Source organism: Monodelphis domestica, chromosome 1 (assembly GCF_027887165.1).
Source record: "Monodelphis domestica isolate mMonDom1 chromosome 1, mMonDom1.pri, whole genome shotgun sequence".
Classification (NCBI taxonomy): Eukaryota; Metazoa; Chordata; class Mammalia; order Didelphimorphia; family Didelphidae; genus Monodelphis; species Monodelphis domestica.
Window position 1 is genome coordinate 118619370 of NC_077227.1, and position 17605 is coordinate 118636974.

At 35.4% G+C, this 17605-nt stretch overlaps 1 protein-coding gene across 16 annotated transcripts in view; it reads left to right on the top strand.

The window, feature by feature from the left end:
- Positions 1-17605, top strand: part of SH3GL3 (SH3 domain containing GRB2 like 3, endophilin A3) — a 162026-nt gene that overhangs the window by 134479 nt on the left and 9942 nt on the right. For 15 of the 16 annotated variants that reach the window (XM_007479247.3, XM_007479246.3, XM_007479248.3 and 12 more), the window contains 3 exons: positions 5888-6049; positions 13166-13269; positions 15401-15504. In XM_007479247.3, coding sequence (XP_007479309.1) covers positions 5888-6049; positions 13166-13269; positions 15401-15504 — 370 coding nt within the window. The remainder of the gene's footprint in view (positions 1-5887; positions 6050-13165; positions 13270-15400; positions 15505-17605) is intronic. The other variant, XM_007479254.3, reaches the window with a different exon arrangement.

The following is a 17605-nucleotide window of genomic DNA, read 5'->3' on the forward strand; positions in this document are numbered from 1 at the left end:
TTTTCCTCCCTGTAGATATTTTTCTTTGGATCTTTAGAATATCATTACAAGAGTTTTTTCATCCTTCCTGGATTGACTTCCTCTTTAGTATTTTAGATGCTACTGATCTTTTACCTAAACCTTTTGAATTTTGTTATACAGAGGACATGATAGAATATATTTGTGTTTATTTCATTGTAATTTGTTAATTCTTAAATAGAGCAGTTATGTAACCCTAATCCACAAATATCTATAATTTCTTCTTTTACAGTTTTGAACCTTTTGGTGATAATCAGCAATTAGCTTCATTGAGTCCTCCCTTTTGTTAAAAGTTTTCTTAATCTCTCTCTCTCTCTCTGTTTCTTTAAGGGAGCAGAAAGATTTCTCAGTAAAAGCCTCTTAACTCACAGGCTTCTGTTAGAGATCTGAAGATTCTGCTACCTTGGAGACAAAGTAGGTATATAAGGGAAAGAGAAGTTGGGAGGAGGCTTTTGCCTCTGGAGTTTCCTAGAGACCAGGAGTTCCATCTGTCTTTGTCTCAGTCAGACTGGTAATTGGACCAGCTGACAGTTGACGTAGAGAAAAGGGATCTATGGTGGTTGGATTTTGATTAATGCTTATTGATTAGCTTAGGTAGGTAATTAGATAGTGAATAAATTGATTGACAGATGATGTCCCCAGCTTTCTGTCTTGCATGAATGAAGTTCTCTCTTCCTTCATGCCTCTTCCACATTAGTCAAGCTAAAGAAACTCTTGGATTGACCATATCCAAAAATGTGACTCGTTCTCCATCATAGTTTCTACCAGGACATGGGATGTGAGTCGTTAGCCTTCTGGAATCATGATTAATCCTTGCATTGCTTACCATTTTGAAGCCTTTTCCCAGAATTATTTTCATTTCTCATAACATAGTATAAAGTTTTCTCCTGTTCTTACTTCATTCTGTATTGGTCTAGATAAGTTTACCTAATTGCCAAATAAATATATTTTGGAGAAGAGCTCTAGCATTTGGGGATATGGGAAAAACTTAGAAATTAATTCTTGAACTCCACCTTGAAAGAAGTAAGATTATTCTGTGTGGTTGAGGTAAAGATGGAGCATATTGAGGGCAAAGGTACAGAGATGAAAAGATGGAGTGTTGTATTCAAGAAGTAGAGATAAAAGCAGTTTGAGTATACTAATATATGAGAAGGCTAATAAAATGAGACCAGAAAGATGGGTTGGGGTCACTTTGGGAATAGCTTTAAAAGCTGAAATGGATTTTATCTTAATTTTTAATCATAGAAGCAATAGTAAGCCTGTAGAATTTGAGTTGGTAAAGTCTGCACTTGAAAAAAAATTTTTTGTGGAAAAATGATTATAGTAGGGAGAGACTTAAGGGCTTAAACTAAAGAGGCAGTGAGGAGAGAGAAAGCATTAAATATAAACAATATTGTGATGTTAAGAGACTTCAAGATGGCAACTTGATTGGATATGTGGAGTGAAAGTGTGGAGTCGACAACAATGACCAAATTACAGACCTGGGAGACAGTTAAGAATGGTAGTCCCTAGACTTACTGCCAGTATTACAAGGAAAGAATACATGAATGCCTTATGTAATCTCAACTAATCTTATTGAAAAAAAATTTTTTTCAAAGGAAAAAAAATAGTTAAGACCAACATTTTTACTCTTTATTCAGCCCTAGTCTCTTTTCTGATCTCTCTAGTCCCATTTAATGACCTGTTGTTCACTTTGAACCCCAAATCTTGTAGGCATCAATGCAATACACAGTCATTAAGCTTCTGCTATATACTTCAGGCACTGTGCTAAGTGCTGGGGATACAAATAAGAAAAATTAATAGTCCTTACTCTCAGTGAGCTTATAATCTAATGGAGGAACACAACACATAAAAGATACCTGAAAATTAGGGAGAAGATTCCTACATAGGAGAATCAATGGTGTTGGAGTATGGCTGGTGGAAAATGAAGAGTTGATCAGGCTTCTGACCCTTGGAGATTTTGTGGGCAATTTTTTTCCCCTTAGCTCTCTATGCCTTCCAGTCAAAGTGGCAGTGGTAACAGAGTACTCATTAGTTTTCCTGGTGATATGCTTTATTACTATCCTTCTAGGCTCTTGGGTTTATTACCCATGTGTCATCTTTGATTCTTCTTTCTTGCTGACTCCATATATCCTATAAGTTGCCAAATCTTATTCCTCTTTATATTTCCTCTTCTTTCTATTCGTATTTTTACCAGCCTCGTTCAGCCACTTATTACTACCTCTTGCCAGGACTATTTCAGTGGCCTTCTCATTTTTCTCTGTGTTCCAGGTTTTTTAATGCTTCAGATCATCTTTCACATAGCTGCCAAAATGATTTTCCTAAAGTCAAGATCTGATTATGTCATCACTACCTCAATTCAGTAAATTCTAATGGTTCTTTGTTAGCTCCAGTAGCTATTCATATATTGCCTGGCCCTTGTCTATCTTTCCAATCTTCTTATAGTCTTCTACCTTCTATACTTTTTCTAATCCAGCCATATTGGCCTACTTACAATTCCTTGCAATTATACCTCTGTGTATATCTCTGTTTCTCTCTGACTTGCCACTGGATGGTTTTTGTTTTTTTGGTTTTTTTTTTGGCCTGGAAAAGTCTTTTTTTTTCCAGACCCCGACTCCTAGAATTTCTAGCTTGCTTTTAGGATTCATTTCCAGTGCTACCTGTTTACTGGTACCCCCCATATTAGTGCCATCTCTTCTAACGCAATTCTAACTATTCTATTTATCTTGAATGTCCTGATTTATATATACTGTGTCCATCATTGAAATGTAAACTTCTGAAGATCAGGTACAATTTTTTTATTTTGTATGTGTGTGTATTCATCACTTAACAAAGTACCCAACATATAATAAATACTTGGAAGTGCTTATTGATTGGTTGGTTGGTTGTATGACAGTATAGACAGTATTCTATACTTATAATTCCCCATTTCCATAATGAAGTAGGGAGTTATACTTTTTCAGCTATTTTCCAGGTTCAAGTTTAAACATTAGAATTAATGACAGATTAAGAGGCACAACATAAACAATGTACAACCATATGTGATTTTGTTCCAAGTTATATGGCAAAGCCCATAAGAACTATAAACATTCTGGTATTACCATCAGTGGACTACTATTTCTTAGCCTTTTGTCCAGTTCTACAACCATAATCAAATAAATACTGGCATTATTACTAGAAATCCTACATCTATATATTCCATTATGACTATTTAGCAACCCTTTAAAGTTCCTAATCCAAATTACACCTCCCTGGGTGCCATTTTCTCCTTGTAGTGTTTTCTCCTTTTGGAAAGTAGGCTCCTTAAAAGGGTAGAGCCTGTCTTCACATGTTTTTAAATCCCCAGCATTTAGCTCAGTATTTTGCACATAGTAAGCACCAAATAAATTGCTTTTCTTTAAATAATTCAGAAAAAGAGGAGAATAGTGAGGGCTTGCTTAGTCAGAGATTCATAGAAGAGGGTGTTCAAAGATGGATAGGTTTTAGATGAATGAAAAGGGGAAGGAATCTCAGCAGAGGGGAGATATATGAATGGAAAGACACAAAAACAAAAAGAGCATGACATAACTAAAGTAGATAGCTGCATTGGAAAATAATGGGAAATGTGCTTAGAATTATGATTCTAGATGTGCTAGAAGAATTATGAAAAGAATTTGAAATTAAGGTAAAAATATGACTAAAATGTCCATAACCTTTGACCCAGAGATCCTACTGATAGGTACATATCTCCTGAAGGTCTATAATAGAAATGAAGGTCCCATATAGACCAAAATATTCACTGTGGCACTTTTTTATAGTAGATAACTAAAAACAAATTAAATGGCCACTAACTTTGTAATGGCTAAGCAAATTATGGTACAAAAATATAATGGACTATCACTGTATTCCAAGAAATGATGACCCGCAAGAAACATTAAAATGCAAACATGAAGAATTAATAGAGTAAAAAAAGCTGAACCAGGAAAACAGTGACTAAAACAATGTAAATTCAAAGTGACAAGAAACTGAATTCTAATTAGTATATCTAATAGTAGGTGCTTAATACATTGGTTGGTTGATGGTGTTCATATTGTGAAATACTTTGAGATTTTGTTGTTCAGTTGTTGTTTAGTCATTTCCAACTCTTCAAGACCCCATTTGGGGTTTTCATGACAAAAATTCTCAAATGATTTGCCATTTTCTTCTCTAGCTCATTTTACAGATAATGAAACTAAGGCAGAGCTAAGTCACAGTAAGTAAATGTCAATTTACTGAGGTCAATTTTGATCTCTGGAAGATGAATCTCACTCTAGACTTGGCACTCTATCCATTGCACTGACTAGCCATTAGGCTTTTAGGTATCATCTAAGTCAGCCTCATTTTGTAGATGAAGAAACTGGAGTCCAGAAATGTTAAACAATTAGTTTTTGAGCCCAACTAACCTTGGTCTCTTGACATTGTTATTGTGACTATTACTGACTTGAAATCTGGTGTCACTTTACCTTGATAAGAGTTGGTGAAATAAATTCTTAAGTTTCATTTTAATTCAGTAGAACAAATGTTAATTAAGTTCTACTTTTTCCAAATCACTGTGCCAGACACAAAGGAAACAATGACTAAAACAAGACTGTCCATGCACTTAAGAGTTCTTACATTTTAATGGATGATACAACATATACATAGATTCAGTAAGTACAAGACAATTCGAGGAAGGAGAAATGATTAAAAATCCATAGAATCAAAAAGGGCAAGAGCATCATGAAAGAAGTAAAGGGAGAGAAAGATTTGAAAGAAGTGAAAGTTATAAAGGAGTATATTCCAGTGAGGGTAAACTAATAATCTGGATTTCTCAAAGGTAAAAAAAACCCTAGATCTAGAGTCAGAGGACCTGGACATGACTTACAGCCCTAACACTGTTGGTGGGACCTTGGGAAAGTCACTCAGTCACTTTAAGATTCAGTTTCTTCATTTATAAGGAGAGAGGGTTGTACTAAATGACCTTGAAAGTACCTTCTGTTTCTAACATGATTCTGCTTGATGATTGGCTCAGTAATATTTAACAAAAATATTTCAGTTTTTCAGTGAGATATTTCATATTTTAAATTTTTCATTCTTTTGATTTTGTTTTATTGTTTCTTGATGTCTTCATAGAGTCATTGGCTTCTATTTTGCCCAATTCTAATTTTTAAAGACTGAATTTCTTTCACAACTGTTTGATCTTCCTTTTTCATTTGATCCATTCTAGTTTTCATGGTACTCTTTTCTTCATTGTTTTTTTTGCCCCCTTTTCCAATTGACCAATTTTGTTCTTTAAGCTGTGATTTTCTTTTTGCATTACTTTCATTTTTTCCCATTTTTGTTTGACTTGTCTTATTTGTTTTTTTAATTCCTTTTTGATTTCTTCTAGAGATTGAGATCAATTCCTAGGGTTTTTTTTTTTTTAAGTTTTGCATGTGGTTGCTTAGCTCTCACCATCTCCTATTGTTCTATGCTTTGTTCTTTGTCCACACAGAAATTTTTGAGGGTTAAATGTTTCTTCTGTTGCTACTTATTTTCTTTCTATGATTATTTGATTAGGAATTATCTAGAGTACAATTTCTGCATATCAACAATAATGGAAAGAAATGAATAACCCTCAAAATAGGTTCTCAGGACAATATTTTCTTAGTTGCTATGCTTTGTTTTGGATGCCGAAAGGATCTATCTACTTGTATTTACACATAAATATTCAGTTATTCCATAAGCTTTTATCCGCTGTACCCTTTATGATCTCTCTTTGTTAGGCATTGAAAGGGATAGATAGGCATTCTGTGTTTTGGACTTTGGAAAAATAATTAGCATTTTCACAGAATTATAAAAGCAGTCTGACATTTTCTAATTTTTCTCTCAGCGTAACTTGAGAAAGTTAGAAAGCCGTCGTTTGGACTATGATTATATAAAGAGACGTGATATTTCCATCATACATCCTGAAGAATTACAAGTAGCAGGAGGAAAATTTGAAGAGTCAAAGGAGTTGGTTAGAACCAGCATGACTAATTTTTTAGAAAATGATGTGAGTATGACATTTCAACTATTTAAAGCAAACTAAAAGAATCCTAAAATAATAGTTTTAATTAAGTAATTTTTCATATGGAGATATGTTGTCATTTTCAGGGAGAGGAAGGCACTCTAAAATCCTCATGAATACAAAATATATAGTACATGCTGGTGTGTTTCTTGTGTGGTCAATTCTTGTGACTTTAGATAGTCAAGAAATTAGATTATTGTGGGATGTCCTTGCTCAGAGGCCAATCAGTCATCTATATCTGGTGAGAGCCAGGGGAAAAGCACAGTGGGTCCCCTCCCCCCCCATTATTTAGTCTCTAATTATTTGTGGTTGAAATGAAATTAAAATGACGTCTAGGTATGGCCTTAAAATGGAAAATAACTTACTGAAAGCCCATTTGAAGTTTGAGAGAATGGATAGTTCCACTGTGTTTGCATCAGGTCCTGCTTTGCCTATTCAAAGTCACCCAGAGTTATTGCATTGCCCAACTTGTCCTAGAAGTTAAGGGTCCAAGGCATTTGCATTTATACCAGTTCTCCAAACCTGAGATTTCAGAATCTCTAGTTCTAATACTGTGTGTCCAGTTTTCTTTTAGATCTGTGGAACAAGTGATCCCCTTACCCCCTTAGCATATTTAGGAATGCTATTTGATATCATCACTATACTATCATAAATGGAGCATTCAAACAAAAACGATTTATTAAATTTCTACTCTGTTAGACATGAGGCTAAGTGCTGTAATCATGACTCTTATGATGGGATATAAACCTCTCAAGTACAAGGAAGGAGAGTATCCCCTTTATCTTCCCTGTTCTTTTTCTTTTTTCTTGATTATTAGGGTTTCACTTTTTGTTTTTGGTAACAATAATTATAGCTAATATCACTAAAGCACATTACAGTTTTACTGAATACTTTTCCTTCTGTATGCTGTGGGTTGTGTAATGTCAATATTACATTCCCATTTCATAGATTAGGAAGCAGGAAAATGCCTTGCCCAAGTCACATATCACATGTCTGATGAAGATGGCATGATATCATAGATAGAACTCTAGATTGTGGAAGATCTAAGTTTAAATCATCATTAAATCCTCACTAACTGACCCTGGGCAAGACACTTAATCATTCTTTGCCTCAGTTTCCTCATCTGTGAAATGAGCGGTTTAGAATTAATGGCTTCTAAACTTTGAGCTCTAAATTTATGATCCTATGTCTCTTAAGTCCAACAGTCTTTTTTATCTACCATATCACCTCTTCTAGAGAAAAAAAAAAAGAACTTGTCTTGGGCCTCCTATACAAAATATTTCATATCACCAAATTATTATTACATTGAAAAATCACATTGCTTTATAAATGCTGCCAACTAGCTTGTATATAGACAGGCACATTTAAACAGAATAGTTCATGAGTTATTTTCTTTAGAGAACATCATTAGGATTTTTTACAAAGGTCTACATTAAAGATAAATATATTCAGCTGCTACTAAGTTTGGCTTGGCATTTAGCTCAGCCTGTAACATTTCTTCCCTAATTATCAGTAAAAAATCAGAAGTAATTGCCTCATTAATAAATTTATTTATTTCCAGTTTTTCCAAAATGAAGTATGTTAGCTGTCAATGAGTGGGTAAATTCCTTTCCTGACTAGGGAATTGTCATCTAGCTTGCTTTCTGGCTAAGCCTTCCTTGGATACTTAAAGGGCTGACTTAATTTCTTCTTTTTTCTTTTTCTTTTTTGTCCATAGGGGATAGGCTCTCCATTGCCAATACTTAGGCTAAGCAATCTAGGTTTCTTCCCATTTTATTGTTGGCTTAGCTGTTGATTCTCTTCCTAGTAGTGCCTATTCATAGGCTTCATTAGAACTTATTTATGGAAATTATATCTCTCCTTCCCATATTTGACTTTTATTTGAAAAGAGAAAAATCAAAACAAACAGTAATTATTAAACTGCTAGTTAATGGCAGATCTGGAATTGGAATTCTGATCCACTATTATTTTTTTAAACCCTTACCTTCCACCTTAGAATTAATACTATGTATTTATTCCAAGGCAGAAGAAGAGTGGTAAGGGCTAGGAAATGGGGGTTAAATGACTTGCCCAGGATCACACAGCTAGGAAGTGTCTGAATCCAGATTTGAACCTAGGACCTCCCATCTCTAGGCTTGGCTCTCAAGCCACTGAGCTACCTAGCTGCCCCTTCCAATTTTTCTTCTACCAAGTTATCTAATTCATCTGTTAGAAGGAGAAAAGTGAATTCTAATTAAAGGTCAGAGGTTTTCAGGCCTTTTCTCCCTTCTTGCCTTTCTTCTTGATCCTAGTGTAACCCAAGTAGAGAGCTTTCTAGAAAGGCCTTTCTTATTAGAAGATCAGATGAAGGACATGGCCTTTGAACTCCCCTATTTCCATGGAGGTACCTACCTCATTCCACTCTACTATTTTGTATTATCCATTTCTGACATTATCCACATTAGAAGTTTTCAGACTGGAGAAGTCTTGGAACAAAATCCTTATTGGGGTATATGACATGTAACCTTTGAGTCATTTCATCTTGCTCCTTTTAGCTCCCCTAAAATCTGAACTGATATTGGTTGACATTATGAGAAATACCTGTCATCTCTAAGGTATCTATAAATATTTCTATATATAAATGAGGTGATAATAAATACAACAATTTGAGGTGACAAATATGTGAAATATAATAAATATAAGATGATACACCCTGTACTTCTCAAATCTAATGTAACAGCCAGTGAACATGGCTTTGTTAAAAAAAAAAAGAAACCAAAAAATATCCATCCTTAGTATTTGCCTTGCAGATATGAATTATAGGAAGAAAGACATTGCAGTTTCCTGCAAGGATACCGGAACTTTTTGGTTGATAAAAACTATTAGAAATCCTTTTGAGTGAAAGAAAGGGTAAGATATTATCAGGGCGAATGCTATTTAACATTCTAACCCATCAGAGACCCTAGTAACAGACCACACATTGAGATTGGCTATTGATGTCAGCTCTGATTGGTTAAACTCCTCAAACCCACACAGCCCAGGGTCTGAGCTTTGTCACTGAAAAGCAAGCTGTTGTTGGAGGAAGATGGGCATTCCCTCATTGTATTTATAATTGAGGAGAGACCCTGCAGAATTTTTAGCAGAAATCTTCTTCCTCAACTACATTTAGAGTAGAGATAGATAATACTTTTTAGGTGTGTTATGCAAGAAAGAATTTCCTTACAGAAAGAATTCATCCCAACAGTTTCACTATAGCAAACTCAGGATTATGACATTAGGAAGAACCACAGAAAGTGAGGTGAGTGAGACTCCATCTCTACAAATACCAAGAAACCATTTAGAACTTCTAGGTTTCCAAGGCAAATTCTTAGATATAGAGACAAAACCTTAGCACCAATGCCTGAGTTTTTTCAGTCTGTTGGAAGGAATACTGGGACCTGAGTTCTAGTTCCATTTTTGCTGAAAACTCTTTTGTGTAATAGTGCTTTGGACAGTTTGCTCCTGCCTCAGTTTCCTCAGCTGTAAAATTGTATGTGCTTAGTTTGCTGTGGGGATCTCTGAAAATAGTGGAGGGGCAAGCATTATGAGAAGTAAAAAGTTAATTTAAGTGTGATTGATTTTCTTTCCAGGTTAGTTTTTATAATTTACCTGTGATTTGGACCTGTGAGTTTACTGGTACAGTATAGGAAACTCCTTCTGGTAACGGGTAGTAACACGTGCTCCTTCTAATCTTAGGAAATCATCTAGAAGCAGTTATTACTTATCCAGTATCACCCAGATAGACAGATGGGAGGACTTGAAATCAAGTCTTACTGACCCAAACTTCAAGCCAGATCTTTATTAACTATGCCATGTGACTTCTTTTACAAGGACAGAAATTTAAAAATCTTAGTAACTGTTGACTCTGTTAACTTTGAAAAACTCAGAACTACTAAAGTAGTCAGAAAAACCAAGTCTTTAATCAGGAGAGAGATAGTGTTCAATATTGGGCCGCCACAGAGTCAAAGGCACTCTCTGCTAACAGTATCTCTGAGAGGAGCATCTACTAGATGATACTCCAAAGAACAATAGAATTGGGGGAACTTATATTTCATTTGGGAACTAAGGACAGGGAAGTATGATTGATTGACTTTATCATGGTTACAAGAGATCCCAACTACATGGACAGGATGTAAACAGGTTTGGAAAGAAACCATAGCCAGAGGCTGGGGTATCAGGGAGTGGCCTACTTACAATAGATGCTAAAAGGACTATCCCTGCATTGTAGGGGGAAACTTCCAAGACTAAAAGGGTACTTATCATTTGATGAGGTCTGCTAGCCCCACCTAAACTGGGATTATCAATTACTTTACAGTCTATTATTGAGTCTGAAATGGCTGAATCTGAGGCCTCCCTCAGGGCGAATTCTCATGGGACAGGAGCAAACTTGGGGTTTCCAGATTTCAAGTTGACAACTGCAAACTAGTACCTGCATCCTAATTTGTGTTCTTTTTTACACAATTTTCAGAGTATAATTTGGCCATAGGCCAACTGACATTTTTCTTCTTTTTTTGAAAATTATATTACACTTAAAAAATGATGTTGTTAGGTTAATGAATGATAATAATAATGAAATGGATTTAAAAGTAGATTTAACAAATAGTAATAAAATGAATATTGGATTAGAGTTTAACTAAAAGTTGTGGCATAAAGGACACAAATGTTATGATGATAACAACAACCTGTAGACAACCATATAGTAAATTGTTCTGACTAGATCTCAGTGCAATGGAGTAAACATTTCTTAAACTATATTTGTTTATAGAGCTAAATCTATCATGAGCATCTTGATGTCATAGATTGGATTGCCAAGACACATAGAGAACCAAGTTCTGAAAAATCAAGAAATCCTGCTGATTTTGTGGTTGGGAGGCCACATTGTGTGTCATTTTAAGGTTTCTAGAAACTTAAAGCATAGCTAGTTGGATCATTTTTACTGTTTTTAAAAAAAGTAACTGTAAAATGATATTGTTTAATTTTGCATCTTCTGAACATCATTTGGCATTCATGGAATATGCTTTCTATCTTCCATGCATATTGAATTCCAAAACTAAGGAAGTATTAGTAATGTAATTGTAGAGTTAATGATGAATAATAGCAGAAAGGAGAAAGGAAAATTAAGGCATAGACCACCAAAGAAAAGCTTTAGCAGAAAATGCAAACCGGATGGAGGATTATTCAAGCAAAGAAATACAGGCTTGGTAGGACAAGAGAAATGTTGAAAATGTATTAAAAAATACATAGAAGAAAAGATTTTATAATGGAAAAAAGCAATGAAGAATGAAGCAGGAAAGACTTCAACTTTAGAAGATTTGAAGTTGAAGATTCCTGCCTAACAGTAGGAGAATGGGTGAATCTTGAAATGTTTGAGCTAGATGTATAGATGTGCAAACTGAGGGTTAGAGAAAATGATGTTATTTTTCCCATCATCACAGTAGCAGAACTACAAATAGAATCTTCTGACTCCTGATTCCCAGGAAATTGAGAACAATAGGGTTTCTGTAGGAACCGGGGACACTCACATTTCCCTAAAGACTTGTGGGAGGGGTATACTTTGACAAAATAAAAATAGGTTTTACCCCATGGCAATGGGTAGATTTTGCTGGTCTGGTAGCTTTCGATACCTTTACCTACCTTGGCTTTTATGAAGTGGGAGGTTTCAAAAGGAGGAGGGGGAAAAAAAGGAAATGGAGGAGAAAAGAACCTTAATAGAGTGGAAAGGAAAGATTAAAATATCAAGAATGAATAAAGAGAAGCACATAATATTAGGAATGGAATTAGGAAAGGAAAAGCTTATGCTGATTAAACCTAGACCAACTACCACTTCCTTTTTCTAATCCATTGTATTTTTATTATTTTCCCATATCTCTAAATCTAAAATGTAAATATCAAATAGTCCTTACAAGTCACTTGATTTATAAATAATTTGTAGCATTCTTCTACCCTCCCTCCCCCATTTGCTTGTGGCTAAGTGACAATGAGAGAGATTAGAAGGTTAAGGCCCCCAGGTCTAGCAGATACTGCAGTTTTGGAATGTCATAAAATTAGGGCATTAATTTTCACATAAAAATCTGTGAATTGGAAGAGAATTTTAGTTTGCCGTTTCATTTAATGTGGGAATAAATCCCTTTTATAGGATCCAAGCTCAACTTCAAAACTCCTAGTGAAAAGTTTTGTCACTTCCTGAGATTTATTAAATGCTTCATCACTTGAATTTTGGGATTGCTGTAGTTAAAAAGTTCTTACCTAGAAACCAAACCTCTCTTGATATACTAGCACCACCTAATGGTCCCAGTTCTGCCTTCTAAGAAATTCTAACAAGTCTATTTCCTCTTATGCCTGAGAACTATTTAAGTATCTGGAGACAACTTTTATCCTCTTCCTAAGTGTTATTTTTTTCAGGCTTATCCTTTCTAGTTCTTTTCATTGTTGGTTGTATGACAAGATTCCTTACCGTTCATCTTAGTATTGGCAAAGTGGGTGGTCGGTGTTTGACTTTTTAAAATTGAGGAGGTGTTGGGACATTTAAATTTTGTTCCTTTCATTTAGTTGTATCAAGGAAAATATTTTCTCAGTGTCCCAGGGACCATGTAGATGGGATGGATGCCCGTGAATCTATTAGGTCTTTGGTCATTTAACATTTTATATTTCCCTTTCCATATTCAAGGATAAGGTTATACTTTGTTCTTGCCTCTGCTTAGACATTATGTATTTATACAGAGACTGCACACATTTCATTTAGCACATTTAAATAGCATTTGTAAGCTGGAATGCTTTTTCATGCAGTTTTTATGTCTGTGAAGCCTATAGGTTAGTTAGAGACTTTGTGGAAATATCTAATTTGAAAAACAAGCATTGTGTTTAGTTTAGTATTAAATTAACACAGATCACAAGTGAACTTGAATATCTTCTTACAAATTAACCAGGTTCAATAATGGAGTAAGATGTGCCTGAATTATGCTGATTACCTGAATTTCCTTTACAAACCATTGTCCTTATTACTAGTCTGATCATTTTCTGTTTTTGTCAATGAAGATGAAAAACCATAAGATTCCATGAGCTAATCCTTCTATTCTGCTGCAGATAGAGCAAGTTAACCAGTTGGCAGTATTTATAGAAGCCCTGTTAGAGTATCACAGACAGAACACAGAAATTTTGGAGGATCTATATAGGAAATTACATCACCGGTAAGAGCTGAACAATTAATTAAAAATCTTAGGTTTCAGATGTGCTACTTTTTTTTCTTTTTCAGTATTTTGTTATTTTGAGAGAGATGTATTTTCATGCACATGGTTCTTCTAGTCAACAAAACATCATAGTATCCCCATTCCTCCTCCTCTTTCTTGAGATTCTTGTCTATGTTTTTTTTTTTAAACCCTTACCTTCCATCTTGGAATCAATGGGCAGTGAGGGTTAAGTGACTTGCTTAGGGTCACACAGCTAGGAAGTGTCTGAGGCTAGATTTGAACCTAGAACCTCCCATATCTAGGACTGGCTCCCAATCCACTGAGCTACCCAGCTGCCCCATCTCGTCTATGTTTTATTATAAACCCTTGTGAGAAGATCTTCCCTAAGCACCAGAGCCCTTCCACTTGTTTTGTCTCTGTCTCTGAGGGTACCAGGTTGGCTGTTTGTTGACTCTCATCCTTATTACCTGACCAGTCCCTTTCTAGTTATGCAGTCTCACTGATGTCTTTTATTCTTGCATATGTCTATACCAGTCTGCTTTTTAAATCCACCGGTCATCTTTTTGTTAGCTTTTTATTTGTGGTTTTTACTTTTTTCTTAAATATTACAGTGTTCCATTGGTTTCAGACATATGGCCATTACAAGGATGTAATAATTATGATGCTAATGATAGGAATTAATCAATATGTACTTATTAAGCACTTACCATTTGCCAGGTATTGTGCTAGGCACAGGAAATAACAGAAAAAAAATGAAATAACCCTTCCTGGCAAAATAGTTTATATTCTAATAAATTCTGACCTGGATATAGCGCTTTATAGTTGAAAATGTGCTTTCACATACATGACCTCACTTAATTTGAATTTTGTTTCATTAGGTGCCTTGGTTGAGTGGACTGAGAGATATAACCCTGTGAATTAGGAGGTCTAGGGAAAGAGATCTCAAGCACCCATCTCTCCCCTTTTTTCCATTAAAGTTATTTTATCATTTTAAGTTTTTGACAAATAAACACAGATTATTTACTCTTGTCCTCTCCGGATGTGAGGGACTTTAGTTCTAATATTCCTAACATGGCTGCTTGACTTGCTGAATTATCTTAAGCAGGTTATTTAGTCTCTTGGGATTTAATTACCAAGTCACCAGAATAGGGAATGCCTTTTTTCACCTTCTCTGGAGGGTGATAAAAAGCCTGAAATGACATTTGGGAATTAGTTTGAACCCCAGAGAAACTAGAAAGATATGGCTCACTTCTGAATAGAGTAATATATTTATGAAAATTCAAGATTCTGAAATTCTATCAAAATTATCCCCCAAGGTTAAATTATTAAGTGTGCTCTAATTCTTTGAATATTAGTGATCCGTGTATAATATATGTGGTGATTCTAAAATCAAGTCTTGATTAGTTTAATAGAGGGTTGGTCTGATTGTAAAGAGAGAGGGAGAAAGAGTGGAGAGCTCCCTTCCCAAATTGGGGTTCAGGAGGAACAGCTGATATTTAATTTGGCCAAGCTTTTTACTGTTGGGCCATGCTGGATGACAGGAAACTAGTGACGAATCAATCAAGAGAAATTATTTAATGCCTTCTATGTACTAAAATCCCACATACTCCTTCCCCCAACTCCCAACTACTATGTGTATTGTTATTTATACACATACACATTATAAATACTAAGTAATTTTTTGGAAGTAACTCTTTGAATAATTATTAAGAACTAAGAATAAATTTGAAGTAATTTTCATTGAGAACTATGTCATATAGTATAAACATTAGCATTTTGATTGGTGACTAATTTATAAAGTACCTCCTTTGAGAGACACCTGGTTCCTGTTAACTTTTAGTCATCCTACCTATTCAGGAGACACTCTTTCTTAGAGATGTATATGACCTAAATGAATTCAGATACATTGTGGAGAGGGAAAACTTTGGAATTTAATTTATGTGGATATAGTCAGCCCAACTAACAAAGATTAGAGGATAGCATTTTGGGGGTTGTTCAGAATACATTTGTCCAGTCTTTTCCTGCTCCCAATCTAAGTCTACGATTAATGTATAAATAATGTTAATATATTCCTAAGGTACTGTGTTTTCAGTTATCCTATGTCTTATATATCTTAAAATATGTGTTACAGAATCCGTCTATCACCTTATTACTACAAGTCACATGCTGATTTTTTAAAGACTTATAAGGTTAAAGGTAATGATCGAGTTGAATATAGATCTTCAGCAAATTCAGGTAAGAATGCAATTATACTTAACATTTCTTTAAATATAGAGAATAAATTGTATAACTGTTAAACAAAGTTTGTTATTTTTTTGCATTAATATAATAGCTAAATCTTTCATGTCAAAAGAAAATATTTACATATTACTTGTGACTAGTTTGGAAGAGATTTATACTTTATTTTTTTATTTTTAAAAATTCTTAACCTTCTGTCATAGAATTGATATTAAGTATTGGATCCAAAGCAGAAGTATGGTAAGGGCTAGACAACTGGGCTTTAATGACTTCCCTGGGGGTCACACAGTGTCTGAGGCCAGATTGGACCTGAGATCTCCTGTCTGCAGACCCGGCTCTCTTTCCACAGGGTAGATTTTTCTTTATTTTACTTTATTGCACTTGGTCTTTTGTTGCAAAATAGAAATTTTAAAATCAAGCATAAAAAGGGTATTATTTAAATTGGACCCAAGTTATAATAATAGTGTTTAATTTCCAAGTACTCAGAAGGGATAGGGGGATTTCAGAACCTGGGAAAAGCCATGTCCATGTACTCCCAAGGTTTAATCTTACTTCTCCTAGGACACACTCTTTTCTCTGTAGGAGAGAAAAGATTACTAACTCTCCATAGCAATGTATCTGAAAATAGATTATACTGCAGACCAGTGAATTATCTCAATTCTTTATCTTGGCTCACTCTAGCCTCGGCATTCTCAGGACCAGGGCTATCAGCAGCTTGAAGGACAGATAATTTGGAGGAAAATATAGAAATATAAGGGGGGGGGGGAAATAGAAATAGAAGGATAAGATGAAAAAGGGTTAAAAATTTATACATGTGGGAGGCAGCTGGGTGGCTCAGTTAGGAGCCAGGCCTAAAGATGGGAGGCCTGGGTTCAAATATGACCTCAGACACTTCCTAGCTGTGTTGTGACCCTGGGCAAGTCACTTAACTCCCATTGCCTAACCTTCACCACTCTTCTGCCTTGGAAGTAATACATAGTATTGATTCTAAGGTGGAAGGTACAGGTTTTTTAAAAATTGTAGGTGTTAAATAAGGACTTTTGCATGCCCATAATCCCTGCTACAAAATATATAGGCTGGTGGATTTCTTAATTTCAGGAGTTCTGAGCTGGGCTAAGCCAATTAGATTTCTGTACAATGTCTAGCACCATTATGGTGAGTCTCCAGGAGCAGGAAGCCACCAGACCACCTGAGGAGGTCAAAACTCTCATGTCAGTCAGTAGTGGAATTTGACCCATGAGAGGCTATTGAACTTCCAGCCATGGCAAGATCAAGTGAACCAGTCCTTCCCACCATTCCCCCACAAACAAAAGAAAACAAAAGAAAGAAGTAAAGACATTTTAGAGTAAAGACCAGTATAAACTTTGAACATACTAATGGTATAATCATGGGCCCAATGTCAGCTTAGGAGGATCTACCCTTTGACCTGTCAGCTTAGTCAGGACATAAATTCCCTTGAGTTTCTTTGCAAGGACACACAGATGCAGAGAATAAAGTGATTCTTGGTGCCCCATCATTGACTGATTTTTCATACTTATCCCATTAAAAAGCAAAGCAGAACAAAGCTGTTTTTCCTGGAAATGGCTAAAGGATGTTTAGTCTAATGCTTTGTTACTTATGTATACCAAGGGACCTTCCTCAGGTAGTTGGGAAAAAGATTTTTTTCAGAGAGCATAAGATTACTAAATTGAGGGGTGGCTCTGTCCTGCTTTAATGGCCTAAGACAGAAAGAGATAGAACTAGAAATGGGCCATCCAATGCTTTTTCACAGAGACCACAAGTGACTTTTTTATTTCCTAGATCTCACTGTGCCCCAAGGATTATTTTTCAGGAAGACCTGGTGCCTACCATCAGAATTCTCTTCTGTTCTCTAATGCCCTTCTCCATGTACTTCAGTTTGTCCTGTGACTTTAATAGACTACCTCTTAAATTGCCTTGGCAATAGCAATCACTTAAAAATCAGCACATCTCATATCCATCTCCATTGGTCATGGCTGGAATGTGTGAGGTCGAAGGGGACCTGTACTGTTTGTTTCTCAGGAACAGATTCAGATGAAAATGACATTTTATAGTCAGTTTTAATGGGATATTACTTTCC